Source organism: Podarcis vaucheri, assembly GCF_965113315.1.
Source record: "Podarcis vaucheri genome assembly, chromosome: 3".
Lineage (NCBI taxonomy): Eukaryota > Metazoa > Chordata > Lepidosauria > Squamata > Lacertidae > Podarcis > Podarcis vaucheri.
This window is the reverse complement of record NC_138761.1, coordinates 101133301-101156815: the sequence shown is the minus strand read 5'-3', so window position 1 is coordinate 101156815 and position 23515 is coordinate 101133301. Positions and strand designations below refer to the sequence as shown.

Below are 23515 nucleotides of genomic sequence, written 5' to 3'. Positions count from 1 at the left end.
GAGAAGAATGTGCCCAAATCCCTATGTGGGCAGCTTAATTACTTCACAATAACAAATTCTGAATACAACGTGGGAGAAGACAGCCATAGTGTTGGCATGTGCCACTGCATAAGAGTATAGAAGGTGATAATTAGGTACTTGATTTTACAGAGGAAGAAACAGGAAAGGAGCCAGTGGAGAGATATGATTACAAGTTGATGAGCAATAAGAAGAGTGCCCATGCGACGTAGTGGTTAGATGATTGTACTAGGGCCTAGGAGACCAGAATTCAATTCCCCATTCAGCCTTGAAGCTTGTTGGCTTGTTATAACACACCTCCCAGGGTTGTAGTCAGGATAATATGGAGAGGGAGAGAACCATGTACACCCCTTTGGGCTCAATGGAAGAAAGATGGAAAAACTAAATACAATAAATACATAAATGAATAGTGAAAAAGCGAAGTGACTTTTTAAGAATACAAAGCTGCATTTTTATTTTAATTGGTTTGGTTTGAAAAAGTACTCTGAAGTACTTTTGGTATGGGGCTTGATAGTGTTTTTCAGTGGCAATATGAATGCTATCCAGGAGTAACAGGGCTGTCCAAAACTTATCTGGAAGAGTGTGCAGAGAATTACAGAAATTCTGATTAGTGATTTCCCCATAGGAACTGTTTTGTTTTTTTGTATGAAGACGCCAATGATTTCAAAATTACCCAATCCTTTGGGGCTTAATATTTTAAAATGTACTTTTCTTGGCTGTACCCTCTAAGTAGTATATGTGTCACAAATCCTACAGATGTTCAGCTTGCAGGCTGTACCAAAAATATCACCAACATAACTATTCATAATTGGGTATCCATAACTACTTCTATTCTGAAGCTGCTTCCATACTTCTACTTCTATTCTGAAGCTGCTCTGTTTTCTCCAAGGACTCCTACCAGCCACCTGACCACCCACTTTGAAGTATGTTGTAAGAGCAGCAGCAGGGATCATTCAGTTTGAAATGGAAGTGTTAATTCTGTTACCAGTAAGTCAGCTAAGGAAGGGAGAGATGATGATGGAATTGTTGCTTAGCAACCATGAAAAATGACATGATCTTTGCTGAGGAAGGTGTAGTAAAACTCCAAAACCACCAACACAGTTCTATATCCTGAACAAGAATATATTTATGAAGCAATACACATATAATAAGAAGAATTAAGTAAAAAAACATGTGGTGCCCTTTAGGGTACAGTGAGTTAGCACAAAGAGAAGTTCTTAGGCTTAATATTATGCTCTCTTTTTTTAGCCCATGCTGTGGGGTTCTGCAGCACCAGTCACACCAGCCTCCTGGTATCCTCATCCCAAGAATCAAATATTGCTTACAGCATCTTAGCTTGCAATCCAAACTTCCACCCAGCTTTTATGGCGCAGCAAGGGCTGTGGCTTGACCAGTTTGGGCTGGGTGTTCATCAGTATGCGGATGATACCCAGCTCTACCCCTCTTTCAAATCAGAATAAGTGAAGGCGGTGAAGGTCCTGTGTGAGTGCCTGGAGGCGGTTGGAGGATGGATGGCAGCTAACAGATAGAGGTTGAATCCTGACAAGACAGAAGTACTGTTTTGGGGGGACAGGGGGTGGGCGGGTGTGGAGGACTCCCTGGTCCTGAATGGGGTAACTGTGCCCCTGAAGGACCAGGTGCGCAGCCTGGGAGTCATTTTGGACTCACAGCTGTCCATGGAGGCACAGGTCAAATCTGTGTCCAGGGCAGCTGTTTACCAGCTCCATCTGGTACACAGGCTGAGACCCTATCTGCCTGCGGACTGCCTCGCCAGAGTGGTGCATGCTCTGGTTATCTCCTGCTTGGACTACTGCAATGTGCTCTACGTGGGGCAACCTTTGAAGGTGACCTGGAAACTACAACTAATCCAGAATGCGGCCGCTAGACTGGTGACTGGGAGCGGCAGTCGAGACCACATAACACCGGTCTTGAAAGACCTACATTGGCTCCTAGTACGTTTCCGAGCACAATTCAAAGTGTTGGTGCTGACCTTTAAAGCTCTAAACGGCCTCGGCCCAGTATATCTGAAGGAGCGTCTCCACCCCCATCATTCAACCCGGACACTGAGGTCCAGCTCTGAGGGCCTTCTGCCAGTTCCCTCACTGCGAGAAGCCAAGTTACAGGGAACCAGGCAGAGGGCCTTCTCAGTAGTGGCACCCGCCCTGTGGAACGCCCTCCCACTAGATGTCAAAGAGAACAACTACCAGACTTTTAGAAGACGTCTGAAGGCAGCCCTGGTTACGGACACTTTAAATGTTTGATGTATTACAGTATTTTAATATATTTTTTGGAAGCCGCGGGGTATAAATAATAATAATAATAATAATAATAATAATAATATTATTATTATTATTATTATTATTATTATTATTATTATTGCACAGCAATCAAATCCAATGTTGTAGCATAAAGGCAACAAGACCGGCTAAGGATCTGATGGATCTTAAGCTGGCTTAGGCCTTCCTGCTTCTGGGATGTCCTGTTCAGGGACTTTGCTGCTGGCATAATGCATAATGCTAGTGGCCTTCGCACCTGCCTTCATGTTTGGCAGGTGGAAGGGAGAGGACCACACCTACAGAATGAGGCTTGCATGACTCTGGCAGGCAGCAAGCAGGAGGCTGGCTTAGGTGGGACAGCTGGACAAAGAGACATTTCCACTCAATGCAACCCCAGCCAACTCCCAGCCTGGCAGAAGGGAGATTTGAAATTGCTCTGCCTCTGAATCACATTTATTTTCAGAAGCGGAAATTTCTCAGAAATCAAAGCTAGCTGACAGAGTCTGAAAAACAAAGGTTTTCAGGAAGCCTGGGGGGGTGGTCCTGTTGAAAATAGAAACAAGAACACAACCACTCCATGTGATTCCCAACAGGTGCTGTAATGCTTGCAAAAATATCACAATACAGACGGGTTTAAAAGCAACTCCATTCATTCAGTACTAGACTTAAATGTTGCTAAATTGTGTTGCAAAATAATCTGCCAATCTTTTGAAAATAATAGATATGAATTTGCCAATGTGTCCTTTCATTTCAGTAGAGCAGCTACTCCTTTTGATCCAGGAATGCTGACAGCCAGGTACTTCAGAATGTCTCCAGAGGTCTTGTTGAAAGATTTCTTTCATTTTCTCTTTCATTCTCCTCATGACTCTGTCAGTCAGCAGTGTACTGTTAAAAGTGTTTTATGATAATGATCTTCTGATTAACTCACAGGCTTGCCCAATGTAAAAAAAAGGCAAAAAAGAAGCAATGTTTTCCTAACCGCAATGCTGATTACTTCCTATAAAACTACATTTTGATCACTCCCCCTTTTCACAACAAATATGTCTTCTTTCCAAATTTATTTCTTTTGTGCTCCCCCCCCCAAGTTTCTTTGAACCACACACAGCAACTCATGAGGTGTTAGATAGATCTCATGAAGGGTTAGACAGGTTGTTATCCAGAATGAGATTCTGGAAATTTGGCAATGGAGATATAACAATTGCTCTCCCCCTTTGTGTGTGCATGCACATGTGTGTGCAGGACTGGTTGTGGAGACCCTTGCCATGCACAAAGTCACAACATGACAACCAAAGGCTGTCTTCCGCCCCACCCACTGAGGCAAGAGATATCTCTGCTGCTACATGCATAGGGTGGCCATGTATCCTACTTTACAGTGGGCAATCCTCAATCTGAAGAATTGTCAGAGGATCCAGGCTATTCAAAAACAAATAATAGCCACGTAAGAGAGAGAAAGGGTGCTGAAGGTGCCTATAAACAGGTAGCACCTGGAGAGGAACACAGCTGGTTATTGTCTTCGCCAGTATGAGGAGAGATGCAGAATTTTCTATTTAAACTATAGTAATTTCTAAATCGGGATCTGCTGGGAGATATTAGCACATGCAAATTGTATGCAAATCTGCACCTGCTTTCTTTGGTAGTATGATGTTGATGCACTGTCCTCTCTTTTGGTGATGCATACATGAAGACCCCAGGAGGAGTAGATACCACCTATGTGGGCATTTGCTGCACACTGGATCAAGTGGAGATACAGAGGCTCACTAGGCTTTGAATGACCTGAAGGGTGGGGGAGGGGGGAAATACTCTGACCTGACACCTGCCACTCAGCAGCAATAGGAGTTGGGCAATGAAAGCCTGCCTCATACACAGACTGCTGTTGTTCAGTGAGACGTGAAGATGTGGCACTGGGAGAAAGGAGTGGAGCTGGCTCAGCTTGTTCCCTAGGTTTCTTCAGCATCCTGCCTTCCACATGCAAACTTTTAACTAGAAACATAAATTCCTTCCCAGCTCCAAATATGGGAACCATATTAAGCCATGTCAAGGTCAGATAACACGGTGCTCAAAGGAAGCAAATGAGACTGGCATGCACAATAAACCACGGCAGAAAGGGAGGTAGGGCAGGTTGCTCTTTGCCAAACTCGGGCGCAGTTGGCCTATATATCCAGGTGGCAGACCGTAAGGAAGACTTCTCCACTCTGATCTGCTGCCCAAACCCTGCCACCAAGCTACCCTTGATTGGGCAATTCAAAATTCTTAGGAGGGAATCCCCGAACTGCCAGCCACCATGAACCACCATTTGGCTTCCTCTCTCCTGGAAGCTGAGGGGTAGTCTAAGAAGAAGAAGAAGAAGAAGAAGAAGAAGAAGAAGAAGAAGAAGAAGAAGAAGAGGAGGAGGAGGAGGAGGAGAAGGAGGAGTTTGGACTTGATATCCTGCCTTTCACTCCCCTTAAGGAGTCTCAAAGCGGCTAACCATCTCCTTTCCCTTCCTCCCCCACAACAAACACTCTGTGGACTGAGAGACTTCAGGGAAGTATGACTAGCCCAAGGTCACCCAGCAGCTGCATGTGGAGGAGTGGGGAAGCGAACCCAGTTCACCAGATTACGAGTCCACTGCTCTTAACCACTACTCCATGCATGGCTCCCATGACACTCAAAATAATCAACAATGAAACATTTTCTCATGCCCCATTGAGTTCAACAGGAGAGAGTTTAAACTTAACTTTAAAATTAAGAGCAACAAGCTAAAATGATTTCAGCATTGGGTGCATCATGCAATTATGATGTCTGTATCAGTGCTGCAGCTCAAAACACCACATGCAAATAGGCCGGATTCCTCTTTCTCACTCATGCCCTGCAATAAAGCTGAGCTCTGAGGGCAAACAAGCCCTGGAGGGCAGCACCCACTCTGTAATAAGGATGACACAGTTGATCAAACAACTGCTAGATTCCTCCGAGAGCCATGTGCTGCACGTTTCATTCATCACCACAGTGCCCAAGCCATTAAGAGCTCAAGGGCAACACTGTCAACTGTCATACTTGAAGGAACAGGAGACTTGTGGCGTCGTCATGACTACAATGCCATGGATGCAAGGTAGATTTGCTGGAAGGTAGATGAAGGTTACTGTGTTTTGAGCATGTTCTCTAAAGAAAAGGAGGAACTCTGAAATGTTACAACTCTAATTTTTATTTGTATTCTTTGTTTCAGGTACTTCTTTTAACTTGCTTTTACGTCCATGCCAAATTCTCAAAGTGGCTAAAACTGTAAAACACACACACACACACACACACACAAACAAACAAACACACAATTTATAATATCCATATCTTAAATAGCAGTAGAGCAACATTAAAGTACCACACTTGGGATGAAAGAGTGATTAAACCATTAATTTCCAGTAGCTGTGTGCTGAAAGTGAGAAGTTAAAATCCCTGGACAAACTTGAACTATGTGCTGCCACTCCTGAAAATCTCACTGCTTGGGCACAGGAGTATATATGTAACAATACACACACAATATGACTGTTTACACCACAGTGACTTCTGGACGTTAACTGAAAGGGTTTTATCTATTTGAAGAGGATGCTGGAATATTTGCCCAGAAATTTGGCATCCAGAACAATATTTTCTATAAATATTTCGAACACTAACGTTAAGTCATTAGGCTTTTAATACATGCTTTGCCCAAATGCTATGGCATGCATGTATAAGACACTATAAATCTGGGATTTATAGCAAAATGTACATTTCAGCTTATACTATCAATGGCATTATTCATAGGCAACTATAAAGAAAAGACTCGAGGTTAACCTGTCATGGCAAAACAGAACAGTTTGCCAAGTCAGTTACGCTCTCTATATACAGCAGCTCTAAATCGCTACTCGTTATCCTTTATTTCCTCATTTAAAAACAAAGTGCTAATCAGTCGCAAGATGCATCAATGCACAAAGAAGTCCAAAAAGCTGTGCACCTAAAGAAAAGTTACAGTAATGATGGGCAAGTTTTGATCATGAATTCAGAGGGAACATTTTAATTTGATTCTGTAATCCAGACATCCTTTTTAAGTAAGTTGTTTCCATCCACTGCAGACTGTCATTGTCCCAGTAACACATGGCGATGCCTATCTGCATTATAAAGTAAGTAACTTTGGCTGATATTAAAGCTGTGGAGGATATGTGGCTGCTACCAAAAAGAGCAGCCCCAAATCTCTTTATCCTTATTTCTCTTCAATATCTAGTAATTCAGCTGCATCGTCCTGCACTGCAGTGGGTTGGACCCAAACGTGGGTCTCTAGGCAGATGAAGGTGATAGACTATATGGGACTGGCTGAAATGACCGGCAGAATCCGTGACCAGGGGAAAGAGACGGCGGAAGAAGATTGGAAGAAATTTAAAGTGTACCTTAAAAAACACTGTAAAATTAATGAATGTTAAAATGTCGTGGTTTTAGGGAAAAAAGGAGACTACAGCTGTAAAAGATTAAGTAAAAGAAAAGAACAAAGGGAAAATTTGATAAAATTAAGTGTGAGGATTTGCTGAAATAATTTTTGAAATTGGGATGTAGAAAGGGGAGGTATGGGGAAGTCGGCGAAGTAAGGTTTAAGAAAAAGGGGTATGAAATTATACATGTTTGTTTGTGTGTTTGTTTTTGTTTGTATTGTGTATTGTTTGTGTTTATAAAATCTGTGAAAAACCAATAAAAATTTTATAAAAAAACAAACGTGGGTCTCTAGCTGTTTGTTTGGACTACAACTCCCATCATCCTTTGCAGACAGGACTAGTGGTCAGGAATGATGGGAACTGTAGTCCAAAAACAGCTGGAGACCCATGTCTGAGAAACTTTGGGCTAGATAATCCCTGGGGCCTCTTCGAACTATATTTCTATAAATCCTGTAACATTACACAGAGACAGCCTTACCATTAGGCACAAAGAGGTGGCTGCCTCAGGCAGCAGATGTTGGACGGGCGACACAAGGCTCCTATTTCTGGTTTGCTTTTAGTATCAAATTTACTCAGATTTTTAACACAACAATAAACAATAGCTAGATACAAGTATAAATAGCTAGATACAAATGCGTAGGTCTCCACAGGAATAGAGGCAACCCAAAATTTATGAACAGCTGCCAAAGATGGCAGCCACTAGAAAAGCAGACACCACACTAGCAATTCTGCTCTACCTGCACGGGTACTCAGGCTTAGGAGCCAGCCCAGAGCCATTAGGTACATATGAAGGCAGCTATTGGCAAAATGTAAGCAGCCTGTTGTCTCCCATTTTCAGACTTAAGTGAATTTATGTCAGCGACTGAACTGGAAACCAGTACTGCCTATTTAACTACGCTGAAGCATGAGATAGCTCTACAATGTGGGTGTAGAGTGTCACCACCTAATTTCTCCCCCAATCTTCCAATCCATAATTAAAAGTGGATAGCAGTGACATCTCTTTGAAAAATACATGGTGGTTGGATTATTCCGTAGCGGCTCTGCTGTTGCCAGTGTCAGTTTCTCAGCACAACATCTATTACACTGGTCCTTCCGATCTTCCCTCTTATTTGTTTAACTGGTATGTTAAATAAAAGGGCCTCGGATCAAAAAGGTAGCCCAGTGCAGATGTGATAGAATTAAAAACTGACCGCAACTCAAAAAATGGAAGAAACGTTTAAAGTCCAAATCCAGCTGTATTAGTCAGATGCCCCCATTAATTTGATGGGGTTTGGGAGTGGAAAGAGAAATAATTTCCTGACAACCCCTTTCTCAAAAACTGGAGCACAGTCAGAACTAGATTGTTTAGTTTTTCCTACTGAGGAAGGAGCGATGTAGGTAAAAATGATGTCTGCTTGAAGATCAGGGTAGATAGTGTGTACTTTCAAAAATATTTGATAAAACCCCTCATCAAAGACTCCCGAGTAACCCTGAACAGTCATGGAATAAGAGGACAGGCCCTCTTGTGGGTCAGATCCTGATTAAATAGTAGGAAACAAAGATAAGAATAAATTGAGAGTTTTCACATTTGAGGAACGGAAGAGGATCAACATTGTTACCTGTACTTTTGAAGTTGTTTATAAATGACCTGGTAAAGGTAAAGGGACCCCTGACCATTAGGTCCAGTCATGGCCGACTCTGGGGTTGTGGCGCTCATATCGCTTTATTGGCCGAGGGAGTCGGCGTACAGCTTCCGGGTCATGTGGCCAGCATGACTAAGCCATTTCTGGTGAACCAGAGTAGCGCACGGAAACGCCGTTTACCTTCCCACCAGAGCGGTACCTATTTATCTACTTGCACTTTGACGTGCTTTCGAACTGCTAGGTTTGCAGGAGCAGGGACCGAGCAACGGGAGCTCGCCCGGGGATTCGAACCACTGACTTTCTGATCGGCAAGTCCTAGGTCTGTGATTTAACCTACAGCGCCACTTGCATCCCTATAAATGACCTGGAGTTAGGGTTAAACAGTGAGGTGGCCAGATTTGCTGATGGCACCAAGTGGTTGAGAAGTGGTGAAACCAAAAAGTGATTCAGAAGGATCTCTCCAACCTGGGTGAATGGGCAGTAAAAAAGCGAATGAAATTCACTGTTAAGCAAGTGTGTGTGATGCATATTGAGACAATTCCTCCCTCTAATTTTATTTATACGCTAATGAAGTCTGAACTGGTGGTGACTGAACAGGAAGGAGACTTTGGGATCATAGTGCCCAGCATGCTGAAAATGTTGATGCAGTGTCTGTGAGAAAGGAATGATTAGGAAAGGGACTGAAAAAAGTTTTCAATATCGTAATGCCATTAGACAAATACTTGGAGCTACCAGAAGTATTTGAGAAACACATATGGCTAGTAATGTAAAATATCTGAATATATATGAAGCCACTGAAAAATAATCGGGCAGTTTAAAAAGAAAATCTAAGGGGAAGCAGACTTTTTGTAGGGGGTGGGGAGAAATGAATTATGTGTAATGATTAGAAGAAATAAGCTGTAATAAGATACATTCAGCCACAACACAATTCAAAACATGGAAAAACTAGGTCACAATGGATTTATTGCAGACCATTTGACGGCTTTTCAAGAAATTTTGGAACAACCTTTAACAAATGGACTGAATGAAATACATTGAAGATGGATTATGCCACAGTAATGGACACTGAGAGAAAATAGTTTCAATACATAAAAATGAAAAGATAAGGAAAACATAAATGCATATAGATCTATAACTTTATTAAATTTTGAATATAAGGTTTTAACTAAAACATTAAGAAATAAACCAAAATAAGATTATCCCCAGATAATGGTGATCTAACAGACTGTATTAAAGTGAGAACTTTAACAATAAATAACAGAAGAATGCTTAATATTATTGACTGTATACATAAAACACAGGCACTGTGTTGTTGTTTTTTAAAAAAGGCTACTGACAGTGAAGGTTATGTTCTTCCTCCACTATTGGAGGCTGTCTTTCCATACTGGTTGCTTGAAATTGCTTATGGTGAGAGTGTTGTTGAATTCAAGTCAAGGCATCATCTGGCTTGCCATTATAAGAAGAGGATGCTGGACTGGATAGGTCACTGGCAACTTGCAGCAGGGTCTTTTAATATTCTTAAAAGAGCGCAGTACAGAAAAGCATGGCTGCGTCTCGAGGCCCCAAGACCAAACCCCAAAATAAATACACACAGACACTTGTATTAGTTTAAGTTTTTGGGCAAATTTTGGCCACAACTTTATTGAAATACAATCACGTGAGTGGTATTGGCTTAGGCATTGACTCCCCACTATAACTGACTCCACCTCTCAGGGTGATCGACCAATGGGGTAAACCAAATGAGGGAGCAAGGTCGATGAGGACCAACCAAAGCTCACCCCTGGGTTCCTGTGGTCCTGGCATGGCCCTAGCCCCTCAAGCAGACATCGGACAAGATCCAGGACCCCCAGATTCCTTTAACTGAATACCCAATTCCTGGAGGGGCAGGTGATGGCAGCACCTCCCCTCCCCACACTCCAACTGAGCCAATGCCTAACTGCCACCTTACAAGTTGAGACGATTTGCTAAGGGGTAGGTGAAAACCAAATGGCTAAAAGCCAGTCTGTCAAATGGAAAAAATTCCTACCCAGCCCCTGTTCCAAAACAGGCGACCCAAACCAAAGAAAGGCCAAGCGACTCTACCTAAACTAGGGAGGGTGGGCGGGTGTTCAGCTGTGCAAATGCAAGTGCCCCACTTGCATCACACTGCTGCTTTTAAAGCCCCTGGGATCGCAACACCTACTGGCTATTGGCTAAAACAGCCTGGCATGATCCCAGGGGAATGGCCAGGACTTCCTGCTCCTCCCCCTCCATTTTAACCCTGTCAGGTGAGCTCTTGGGTCCCGAAAGCAACCAGGACCCTCTGTTATGAGGATCCCATTTATATGGATAAATGGCATAAGGATTTACCTTAAGAATTCTTATTTGGCTGGGAAAAGACAATTTATTTCATAGCAGAATGAACCTGAATTCACCTGAATAAGTCTGTATTGTCTTTAGAGTGCTGGTTAATTCAACAAAACTAAGAATTCTTGTCAATTTCTGTTGTCGGCTGGGTTTGTTGTCCTCTGAAAGTTTTCTAGCAAATAACTGGTTCTTTTTACTTTGTATCCATCATGGTTTGGAAATATGACCAAATATGACCAGATCCATAATGTTTGATAGGTGTAAATAAACACATTCTGAAAACATCTTATAATTTCTCAGCGTGTGTTTCATTAAATGGTGTCTCCTAATGGTTTTCTTCCATAATTGACGAATGAAGACAAGCTAATTGTATTTACTGAGATGTCACACTGTATGTTTTGACACAGGTTTTCAGGCTGAAACATCTTTCACTCTGTCGTCCATTTAGTATTTTGCTAAGTCAGTCATGGAGAAGGAGAACAACTTTGGTCATGTCGAAGAAGCACTACAAAACCAACACTTTCCCAATTACCACATTGCTGCTACTCCAACAGGCAGCAGGTCCCAGTTTCATATGACAGTCGCTTCTATAAGACTTGATGCAATATTTTATCTTGATGCAGATGTAATCAAAACACTTGATTACTTTTTTCAGGACACTAAGGTAATCTGAGAGTTTTCTTTCAGCAAGATCATCCTTTGGGAAAGTGTTTTGGGGAATTGTTCCAAGGCTTGACAACCATATGTCAGGAGTGCTCTGATGGTGTTTCCTGCTTGGCAGGGGGTTGGACTCGATGGCCCTTGTGGTCTCTTCCAACTCTATGATTCTATGATTCTATGAAGGAATCTACATCAATACCATTGCACATGGCTTTATTAGCAAAAATCCATCACCAGTGCGGGCTTATCTTCACAACCTTTACCAGATGAACCCATGTGTTCCTCTTCAATTCTGGCACAGTTTCCCACAGCTGATGCCACAGCCAAAGCGATCAGTGAAGGACTCTGTGTACAGCAATCTACAAAGAACTGCTTGGTCAACCTCCTAAAGCATTTTAAAAGGTTGCAAAAGTATGCTTATATCGTGCATGTAAATGATCTATTGCTAGAAAAAGCAAAATGAGAGGTTTTGTAATTTCTGCAAGGGAGGAGCCCAGGGTTTGGCTGCCTGAGTGTTTTAAAAAATATGTAGTATTTTTATCAGTTTTTTTTAAAATAAAAATAAATACCGTATTTTTCGCCCTATAGGGCACACCTAGTTTGGGGGGGGGAATAAAGAAAAAACAATATTTCCCCATCCAGACGCGGACCTGGGGTGGGGGAAGCCCAAGCTTCCCCCGACCCCAGCCCCCAGAACAGGCTGCTATCCACAAGCCTTGGGAGCCTGCGGGAACTCCCGCTGGGTTCCCCAGGCTTGCGGATATCTGCCCGAAGCCCAGGGCGCGCTGCTCAAAGCGCCCCAGGCTTCAGGCTGCTGTCCACAAGCCTTGGGAGCTCGGTGGGAGTTCCCGCTGGGCTCCAAGGCTTGCGGAGAGCTGCCCGAAGCCCAGGGCGCACTCTGCTGTGCTCCCTGGGTTTCGGGCTGCGGGCTGCTGTCCGCAAGCCTTGGGAGCCCGGTGGGAACTCCCGCCCGGCTCCCAAGGCTTGCGGATAGCTTCCTGAAGCCTGGAGAGCGAGAGGGGTCGGTACGCACTGACCCCTCTCGCTCTCCAGGCTTCAGCGAAATCCTGCATTTGCCCCATAGGACGCACACACATTTCCCCTTCATTTTTGGAGGGGGAAAAGTGCATCCTATAGGGCGAAAAATACGGTAAATAAGCTGTGCTGAACTAATTGTTCTTCCACTGTTTTATTGTATTGCAACTCACCATGGGACCATGTGATTGGGAAGGCGTAGGCTGGAAATTTTCAAAGAAATAAATAAGGCTTCCTAAGAAACAGCATCTCCCTAGGATTAGAGCATTACTATCATTTTACAGAAGATGTCCTGGCTAGAGATCTAATGATATACTAGGCTGAGCTAAATGCACAAAAGGCATCTGTTGATTGTCATATTCCTTTCCACATTTGTCAGTGGAAAGCAACTATGGCTGGGAAAATAACTCTATAAAAACAAAACAAACAGAAGGAGAGGGACTGAACTGGAAGACCTATTTCTACTCTCCAAATGTCAACTATTGTCTGCATAAGTATAACAAGAAGAGCATTTTGGCCTTTTACTGGCTATTACCCTCCAGCTGCTCTGTGCTTCTGCACTGATGCAAAGCGGCCATTAACCTGGTTTACAGAAGCAGTTATGCCTGGTTTACAGCCGCTTTGCGTAGACAGGAAAGAACAAAATGGCACAGCATACTAGCAACCGAAGCCCTCTAAGATTTTTGGGGGGCAAGTAATTCATAACGCAACAGCCACAACCATTTTACTTAGTGTCTTTGTGACACTATGATGAGCCAAAGATTTTGAAGGGCGGGCGGAGGAGAAGGAGAATAGTGCTCTGGGTCTCCTTGACGGATGAATCGAGGGAGCTCACAGGCTTGAATTCAGCACGTAATTAATATTTCACCTCAAAACTATAGACTTGGTCATTGTAGATTTGAATTGTTTCCTTGAAGCATGATCAAAGGAAGGGCTGCTGGGAATGAATAATCTCTGAATGCTGTAATCTCTCCAGGGCATCTTTTATGCCAGCAGTAAAGCAATAAAATGAGGGACATGTCTGCTGTTGGGCCCAGCTTGCTAATAAATGAATCAAAATTCTGAAGGCAAAAAAAAAATAGCAAGAGCATTTTTTTTTAATTAAAAAAGAAAGATGTGGTACATAGCAGAAATAAAAAGGCAGTCTGGACAGAGTAAGAAAATCCTGTTGTGCCTTGTCTACAAGTTTAGTAAACCATGAAAAGGAATACGTAACTAATCTCATGCATCCACTTCCTATGAAACAAATATTACCTTTTAGTGCTGAAAACTTTGTCCAATCAAACAGACTTGTCTGAGTTTCAGGGCAATATCTGTGCTCTAATAGTAACACAGATGTATCATCTGCATAGACTGGCCAAATAATTTCAATTCTGTTGCACTCAGGAATTTATGGGCTGGGTTTTTGTTTTGTGCACCTCAGAGATTTTGAAGCCTAGGTGAACTTGTTGCATAGGAGGAATCTGATGCAGTGCATGTTCAATGAAGAGCACAGAGGCATGGCGATGGATGGAATAAATAATGGCTTTTAAAGGGTTTTCTTTTGCAGTGTATTTTCTTTTTGTCAATTACAAATTATGCTTACCTTTCATCTTCTCTTGGAGGTTCTTAGATTTTTCCCTGCAGAAATTATTGGACCGAGTTCACTGAACATTTCTCCCACACTGTCTTCTCAAATACTACTCAAGCCTTACAACCCCAGTTTCTTCTCCAACTTGGAATTTAATCCAAGCTGCAGAATAATTCTTCTGGAACAAATGGGGTGAGAAAAGTTCTCTCCCATATTCTCTCTCTGGAGCATGACACTGCGATACAGTAGCCCTTGAGGAGATTATATTTCCCAGGGTCTACTTGCGATCGTGACCTGGAATAGTGCATGGAAACATGCCAGGCACTGGACAGGTACATAGGAGATGCATTCCTTCCTTCTCTCCCTCTCTGTGTTTGCCGCCACTGTGAGAGTGCAGACACTTTTTCACAAGAGGAAAGTGGGCAGAGACTGGTAAAGGAGAGTGGAAGATGAAATATACCCAACTCTTCCCTTCTCTCATTTTTCATGGTTTACTGTTGCCACTGAACAGGTAAGTCAGTTAAGTGGAAGTTGAGAGGATTTATGGGCAGTTATTGAGGCAAATAGGGGTTGGTGTTGGTTCAGAAATAAGCAAAGCTATTTCACAATATTTTGGGAATTATTGCAGCTTATGTTCAAGCCAATTTGTGACAAACCTGTCACAAGCTCGACCATCACTCAGTCTAATGCAGCAAAGAACTCCTTAGTTTCTCCTCATAAGATATTGGACTTTCCAGATCAAAAGAACTTGGACCAGCTCAGACAATAAAAGAGTGTGAATTCTATCCTACAATTCTGGATACCTACAATCAAAACTGATGGGGGAAATTGACTTTCATTTGCACTGCAGGGTCACTTTCCTAATCATGGAGTCTACACTGATGCCAAACCAGGGACTTGGAAGGGCATAACTGAGACTTCTCATACACTAGGTCTCTGTTTCACTCATCTGTCTTTTAAATGGGTAATTAAATATATAATCTTTATTGTGGTCCAAAGACCCATAGAACAATTTCAGAACAAAATAAAATTAAGACAGCCAACCACAAAAGAGAGAGAGAGAGAAACTGAGGTGGTCATTTTGTTTTGATAAATGGGTAATTAATGAATCAACCTATTAAGTTTAAATTTGCACATTATTATTGTCAACAAATGTGACAGAGATAGTGAAAGAGAAATCTTCAGATAACTTACAAAGCAGTCAATAAAAGCTAGCGCTCATTGGCTTGGCTCATTCATGGCTTCATAAACTATGGGGGAAAAAATCCTACCAAGGTTGTTTTACCTAGGCTGGAATTTGTCAGGTATCTACATTCCAGCAAAGTGTGCCATGCCAGAACCCTAAGTGGGCATGGCATGAGCAGGGCATATTCACAGATCCATAAACACACATGGCCATGCACAGAAACAATAACATTCTTCCTCTCCCCTCACTCACCCTATCTGATGCAAAGCTAAAAGACACAGGCATGCAGGATGACTGGCATTCCTGGCCAGAGCATGGGGGATAGAGCATCCCTCTAAGTCCTCTGCACTCATGCTTCCAAGCTAATGCAGCTGCCTGCCTGCCTGCCTGCCTGCCTTTTAGTTTCTTTCCATGCTGTAGCCAAAGAAGAGACAGTCAAGGAAGTCAAAGGGATGGAATAAGCTGCTAAAGTGCAGTTCCCACTCCCACACCCAGTACATCCCTCTCCTGGCTTCTCTCCCATGGGACAGGTAGAGGGGATGTGGTCTAGGTGTGAACAGAATGGCTTGGGAAGAGTGCCAAGGTCTAGATGAAATGATGCTGCAGTTCATAGCTGACCGGCAGTCAGTAGGTTCCACACCCCTGGTTTAGTGTTCCTCCCTTGCCCTTCTCTTCTTTCTATCATGCACTGGCTTTGGAGCAAAGAACCCGGCTTATCCAGTTCCCTATTGCATCTGAACTGCAAAGCTCTAGTTTAATACCACTGAAGAGACCAAGAAAATAAGCCAAAATTTGTTAACAGTAGAATTTGTTTACAACTGGGAGTGATTATGTTATTAATATAATAATAGTGGCTCAATGTGGCTTAGGGCTCTTCCACACTTTTAATACATGAAGGGGTACACAGTTTTCTGCTAATCCCAAGCTTTCTAGGCACATGTCAAAGTGTGTTTTGCCTTTGCACTGCCAGTTTCCCCTGGAAAACCCACTCTTTAGTGCTAAATCAGAGCAAGCATCAATCTGGAGGAAACCTGATTGATGTTTGCTACAATTCAGCAGTAAAGAGTGGGTTTTCCTGGAGGAAAGTGGCAGGACAAGTGGAAGTGGAAGTCAATACATTTTGAACAGCCTAATGTAATAAAACAACTTGGCCCTCACTGAAGGGCAAAGTCTTTATATTTCTGGACTGTGTCTCAAAATCACAACGAATTAATTTTAACATCAAATACACACAAACAATTAGGTCATGTTTCACACAAAAATCGTCATCCTTTTATTTGTATGTCGCCTTTCCATAGTTAAAACAACATGACAAGAGTACCAACATAACAAAAGTTATAAGTAATAAATATAACACATCAGAAAGTACACAACCAAATGGAAAACAATTTCCACATAAATCATAAAATCTAAAACTAAGAATACAGCATTAATATCAATCACAATTTAAAATGACATAGATAAAAAATAAAAGCAATTTAAAAAACAAAAACGGAGCCCTCTCTATCCAGCAGCGGCAGCATCAGTCCTTTATGGAGCCTGTCAGGCCCTGCCTCAAGCCAAAATAGAATTCGTTATCATAATGGCACACTGAAGTCCTTTCAGAAAACTGGATAAAATAATAATAATAAATTAAGCAGCATTTTTTTGTGTAAAAAAAAAAGTATGGAGTCTTAGAATATTGCACTGCACTGGAGCAGTCAAGCAAATTACTGAACAAATTGCTGAGAGATTGCAGGGCACCAAGAATTATGAAGCATTAATCCATGCTTCAGTAGTGTTTGTAAAGGTTCTCTGGGGCCACTTACAAGTCTTTGCTTGGTTTCTTTTAGACTTGGAGGTAACACCACGGAACCAGCACACTGCAGAGTCACTCAGGTGGAAATTAAACCCTACCGAGAGCAATCTATTGCATGTTTAAGATATCATTCTTGAACCAATGCCCAGATTCCTAATCTGAAAAAAATAAAACCAGATCATCTAGTTCTTAAAAAGAAGAAGAAGAAGAAGGGGGGAAAGGTTACACTAGGCACAGATGGCAAGAAAGGAGGTGTTAACTGAAATAATACAGTGTTTCTCCCTACTCAATTATTTTAAGACTAAAAGAGGAGCCCCAATGTAATATAAATTTTTTAGACTTCTGATCTCTCCTGTTGCCCACAAAAATATTAAGAAAACTACATGTCTTCCGAATGCCATATCTACAACCACAGGATCACTGGTTTAATTTAAAAATAATGCTACTGCTAACAATGCTGAATAACTTTATAGAGTAGCAACTAAATTATACTCAGACTGGACCCACAGAAATCAATGGCCTTATGTTACTTAACTACTGATTTCAATGGGTCTGCTCTGGTTACTACTGGATACTACCTATAGTCTCTAATTATCAGAAACATCTTGCAGTTTTATTTTTAAGATGTTAAGACATTCCACAGAATGAAGTTGTCTCATTTCAGCTAAATTAAAAATCCACCAGCAGCTACTATTTATCCCCAAAGGCTGTTTGCAGTGTCTTGAGATCAAGTGCAGCTCACGGTTGATACAATCAAAATGTAAATCATACATGCGATGAAAATGATATTTCAAATTTACAACGTAAGGGCACAATCCAGGTAAAGTTAAGAATTTGTAAGTCCAAAGATTTCACTGAGATGAATTAAGCACATCCTGAACTCCCTATATTTGAATAATTTATTGGCTTGTCTGAATAATACTCCCAGTTCAATTTTCTGTCCACGTTATTGCAAACAGACATTAAAAACAGACAACAAAATCCATCCAAGTTAACTGAACTCTCTTCTACTGAGCTAACTGGAAATTAAAAGCGCTTGCACAATGTTGGCTGGGTTATTTATCTTCTGTTGGTATTTATATCCTACTTTTCAGCAATATGAACTTGAAAGTTATTTACAAAATACAGAAATGATATTATAGTAATAAAATAATAGAACAGGGGAGCATGACAGAAGATCATTTTAAAATCCAGTTGAATTGAACATCCTAAACATTACATGCAAGAGAGAAAATCTCATTCTGCCACCAAAAATAAATAAATAATGGCGCCAGTAGGATGAGCTCCTGTGCAAAACCTAGTGGAAGGCTTATTGCAGGTCAGTGTATGAAAGGTTGGATTATAGTATGAGAATAAGGGCAGTATTCAATGAAACATTTCTACTAGCTCAAGGATTAGGGCCCCTGGGCATGCTCTGCCCTCAAATCTGCGCTGGACAAATGGGGGAAATCCCAGAACATACGGAACATATTTAGGGGGCACCCATAGGGAGGAGAATGTTCCATGGCACAAGGAGACATCTTTGCACTGACAGAATCATTGCAAAATAATAGCAAAATGCTATTAATTCAACAGCGGAATATCAATTGCTCGAGATAAATTCTAACTGTGCTGTGTTTCTATATGCCCTAAAATGAATACTCACACTCTCCCTTTCTTTTCTTTTTTCTTATTATGTTATACTGACCATTGCACAATACCTGGGTAAAGGGTATTTCCATTTTTATTACAAGAGAATATTGGTCTCCTGCTGCCCAAAGGATGTATTGTGCTTTACTCAGCACTGATTCAATTCATTTTCTGGCATCTAACACAGCAGCACGTCTCTTCTCCACTCCCCCCCAGCTCCCGCCCCCCTTAGCATCACATCTAATGACATGTTCCATCTACTGCCACAGTAGAAAAAGTACTAGCAGAATAAACAAATCATGCAAGTCAAGTATCACCACTATTGACTTTGAAAATTATTAAGGATGCTGATGCGCAACTCACCTTCAGGTTCACCACAGAGTGTACACTGTGACTCTGCAAGGAAAAAGAAAGAAAGAAATATAGAAAGTAGTCAATACAGTAGCGTTTACAGAGATTATCACTTTTAAGCTAGAATTGCCTCATTATATCCTTGAGCTTCTCCTCTCTTGATGCTGTATTTGTTTGATACATTATATCCTGGACAATCAGCAGCGAAGGGCAGATCTCTTCCCACTTTATGTTTCTCTCTTTCTCTAACTCCAATACCCAGTACCCATAGTAGACGATAATAATAATAATAATAATAATAATAATAATAATAATAATAATACCCTGCCCATCTGACTGGGTTGCCCCAGCCAATCTGAACCAAGAAGAGAGAGTGAGAGTGATGCCTATATAAACACTGCTTTTGCATACATGGTCCAATGCATACAAACACCCACAGGTTATGCACACAGGTTGTTGTTGTTGTTGTTGTGTGTATAAATTTTGATGATACACAAAGTAACTGAGTAGCTTACAGCTAGGAAGCTAAATAGCTCCTCTAGGTTGTTGATAGCTTCTTTGTAAAGACCGTACAATGTCCAGACTCTTTATATTCAACTGAGAAGAATATATTTACAATCTCATGCTCATTCAAACATGGGTACATTCTCTCTTGAACTGTAGAGCTCACTCAGGTCTTACAGTTTCTTATGGCTTTTTTATTTATTTTTTACTTTCACCTCAGCAGTATTCTCTCTGTTCCTTACAGAGAGCTTTTGTGCACAGGTTTCTCCCTAATAACCTTTAGGGATCATCCTCCATCTTTCACTTCAGATACATCACACTGACACACAATGTCCTCAGCAGTATCCTGAGAAGCCTCTCTCAACCGCCATTCTCCCTCACAGAGAGAGGGGGGAATGCAGAAAGACAGTTAAAAACGACAGTTATTGGAATAACAGTCACAACAGAATGGAATGCCTGTCTCATGTGACTCACAGTCAGCCAATCACATGACAGCTACTGCCAAAGGAAAAACTCCACATTAAAAATAAACAGTAATTTAACATAAGTAAACATTCCCATTTCAGGAAATTAAACTGTTATCCTTAACACAGGTTACATGATCCACATCTATACACATGGTCCCTGAGATCAGGGGTTCTAAAGGTTGATAGACTGTAATTCCCATCACACCCTTGACCATTGACCATGCCTGGCTGTGGCTGATCCAAGTTAATGCCCAGTGAGCTAGGTTTGATGCCCAGTGAGTTGACTGCTTTTGCAGATGTCATCCCTCCATCTACATGCATACAAAAAGAACCAAAATGATGTCTGCACAAAAGGATGAACCAGGAAATAATAAATGGTCCAACCTTTCAACATAAAGAACTTCTGTGCCTTTAACAGCTTGAGAAATTTGGGATTTTAAAAGGTCTTTTTTTTTTCATTCCACGGTGCTGCGGGAGGATGGAGTTCTGAAACCCACATGCAGTTGCCAAAATCCCTTCATCCATATAACTATTTAAGGCACAATGTGAAAAACCTGGCCCTCTCTTAACAGACTACAAGATGCCTCTGATGTAAGCCAGGAACCCTACTGCTGTTAAACGCAATGTTAAAAAGTTTGTTTCACATTTCTGTTCCCAAGGCAGGTTGCAGGGAAATCACTCCAAGCCTAACATTTCCTAACAATGCTATTTTTTAGTGTATACACTGCTACAGAATATAGAGTAAGTCCTTGCCAGGGGAATTTATGGTCTACTTTAGACAGATAGAACAAGGGGGAAAATGAAGATGAGGTACTTTTCTTTAAAAAGTACAGTGGTACCTCAGGTTACATATGCTTCAGGTTACATACGCTTCGGGTTACAGACTCTGCTAACCCAGAAATAGTACCTTGGGTTAAGAACTTTGCTTCAGGATGAGAACAGAAATTGTGCTCCGGCAGCGTGGCAGCAGCAGGAGGCCCCATTAGCTAAAGTGGTGCTTCAGGTTAAGAACAGTTTCAGGTTAAGTACGGACCTCCGGAACGAGTTAAGTACTTAACCTGAGGTACCACCGTACTGAGAAATGAATAAGGGAATGTCAGGAGGCAAGACTAGGGCACAGAAGCAGAGGCTGGGGTGGTTCAGGAAGGCTTTTCTATAGAAGCAGCTTGAAGTTGTTCTCCAAGAAGGAAAAGGCAACACTCTGATGAAAGACTGCCATACATGGTGCCCTGGTTAAAAGAGGTAGCAGCGCAGAAGGCTTCCCATGGACCATCATTGTATGGTCTGCTTCAACACTTGGACTGTATGCTTCAGTATACCGTCTAGAGGGGTTGGGAGCTGGGGGCACTGTTATACAGTGGTTTCGCTCCTTCCTCCTGGGCCGTGTTCAGAAAGTGGTGGTGGGGGATGAGTGTTCAGACCCTTGGGCCCTCACTTGTGGGGTGCCTCAGGGTTCCGTCCTCTCCCCCATGCTTTTTAACATCTATATGAAGCCGCTGGGAGAGATCATCAGGGGGTTTGGGCTGGGTGTCCATCAATATGCAGATGATACCCAGCTCTACCTCTCTTTCAAATCAGAACCAGTGAAGGCGGTGAAGGTCCTGTGTGAGTGCCTGGAGGTGGTTGGAGGATGGAGGCGGCTAATGGATTGAGGTTGAATCCTGACAAGACAGAAGTACTGTTCTTGGGGGACAGGGGGCGGGCTGGTGTGGAGGACTCCCTGGTCCTGAATGGGGTAACTGTGCCCCTGAAGGACCAGGTGCGTAGCCTGGGAGTCATTTTGGACTCACAGCTGTCCATGGAGGCGCAGGTTAATTCTGTATCCAGGGCAGCTGTCTACCAACTCCACCTGGTACGCAGGCTGAGACCCTACCTGCCCGTGGACTGTCTCGCCAGAGTGGTGCATGTTCTGTTTATCTCCCGCTTGGACTACTGCAATGCGCTCTACGTGGGGCTACCTTTGAAGGTGACTCGGAAACTACAGCTAATCCAGAATGCGGCAGCTAGACTGGTGACTGGGGGCAGCCGCCGAGACCACATAACACCGGTCTTGAAAGACCTACATTGGCTCCCAGTACGTTTCCGAGCACAATTCAAAGTGCTGGTGTTGACCTTTAAAGCCCTAAACGGCCTCGGCCCAGTATACCTGAAGGAGCGTCTCCACTCCCATCATTCTGCCCGGACGCTGAGGTCCAGCGCCGAGGGCCTTCTGGCGGTTCCCTCATTGCGAGAAGCAAAGCTACAGGGAACCAGGCAGAGGGCCTTTTCGGTAGTGGCGCCCGCCCTGTGGAACGCCCTCCCATCAGATGTCAAAACGATAAACAACTACCTAACATTCAGAAGACATCTTAAGGCAGCCCTGTTCAGGGAAGTTTTTAATGTATGATATTTTAGTGTGTTTTTTTGTTTCTATGGAAGCCGCCCAGAGTGGCTGGGGAAACCCAGCCAGATGGGCGGGGTACAAATAATAAATTATTATTATTATTATTATTATTATTATTATTATTATTATTATTATTATTATTATTGGTGGAAACACGAGCCTTTCAAAACATTTCCCATTTGCATTGCCTCCAATCTTTCAAACTAATGACCGTTCCCCGCTTAAAACGGGGGGCGCCCTTTGCGTGCACGCGCGCAGCGCCTAGATCTGGAGCGGCTCCATCAGCATAGGCTTGGCTTTGCCTTCCCTCAGGTGGGATACCTGGAGGTCTCCGCCTACCTCAGTCAGTTGTCCAATCCCACCTGGGGGAAGCGTTGCCAAGGTATTACATCAGAAAGTGCTAACCACTTTGCACCAAAAGCTTCCATTTTCATTTCTGCTAATGGTTCCACTGAACATGTGTTGTTGTTGTTGTTTGAAGTTTACAGGGAAACTCATCTCTATTTTGCATTCTCAGGGAACCATTTTTATTTCATTTCTTTCCTGTGTAAGTCTTGAGAAGATGTGGCTTTTATTCCGAGTAATGTTATTAGAGAAAGGGGCGTCTGACTTGCGCACACATACCGTAACAAGCAACTCGTCTCGTTCTTGTCATTTATTTAAAATGCTTTAGCCCGCTCTTCATCATCTGATCCTAAGGTGGGTTAAAATGCAACCGAAAGCAACGTTTACACAGCAATTCAAAGTCTGCATATTTTGCCTGTAAATTTGTCTGCTTTGCTATCACGTCAGCTGAGAGCAGAGATGCGAGATAAAAGTTGTTTTGTGAAGAAAAATGGGCACAACCCTGCAAAGCAACCAGAAGAGCGTGTGAGGGGAAGGATATAACTGTTTAATCACAGCACTTGGGAATAGAGTTATAAATCTCACGAGGAAAAGAATATCTCTCGGAAAAAATGTTTCTGTGTTGGTAATTCGAAATATGGCGATGTTTCCTTTGAGTCAGCATCGTCTCAGCATGATTTCAGAAGCATGCCTGCTGTTGGGAAGTGCCATCTTTCAGCTGAGAAGTAAAACAAAGGCACTGATCATTCACAGTAATTAAAAGATACTGTGAAATTCTTTTCTGTAAGCAGCAGTTTTTAAATAAGCCCTCCGCGCTACAACAGCTTACATTCTGCAAAGGGTGTTTTTCCCCAAACGGCACTTCAAACTCTTGGTCTGCTTTGTGCAAGAG

At 42.4% G+C, this 23515-nt stretch overlaps 1 protein-coding gene across 11 annotated transcripts in view; it reads right to left on the bottom strand.

The window, feature by feature from the left end:
* Positions 1-23515, bottom strand: part of DLGAP2 (DLG associated protein 2) — a 402575-nt gene that overhangs the window by 209240 nt on the left and 169820 nt on the right. For 7 of the 11 annotated variants that reach the window (XM_082215473.1, XM_082215468.1, XM_082215475.1 and 4 more), the window contains one exon: positions 18937-18969. In XM_082215473.1, the coding sequence (XP_082071599.1) occupies positions 18937-18969 (33 nt within the window). Of the gene's footprint in view, positions 1-18936; positions 18970-19643; positions 19983-23515 lie in introns of those variants that run through there. The other 4 variants (XM_082215479.1, XM_082215476.1, XM_082215477.1 and 1 more) reach the window with 2 other exon arrangements.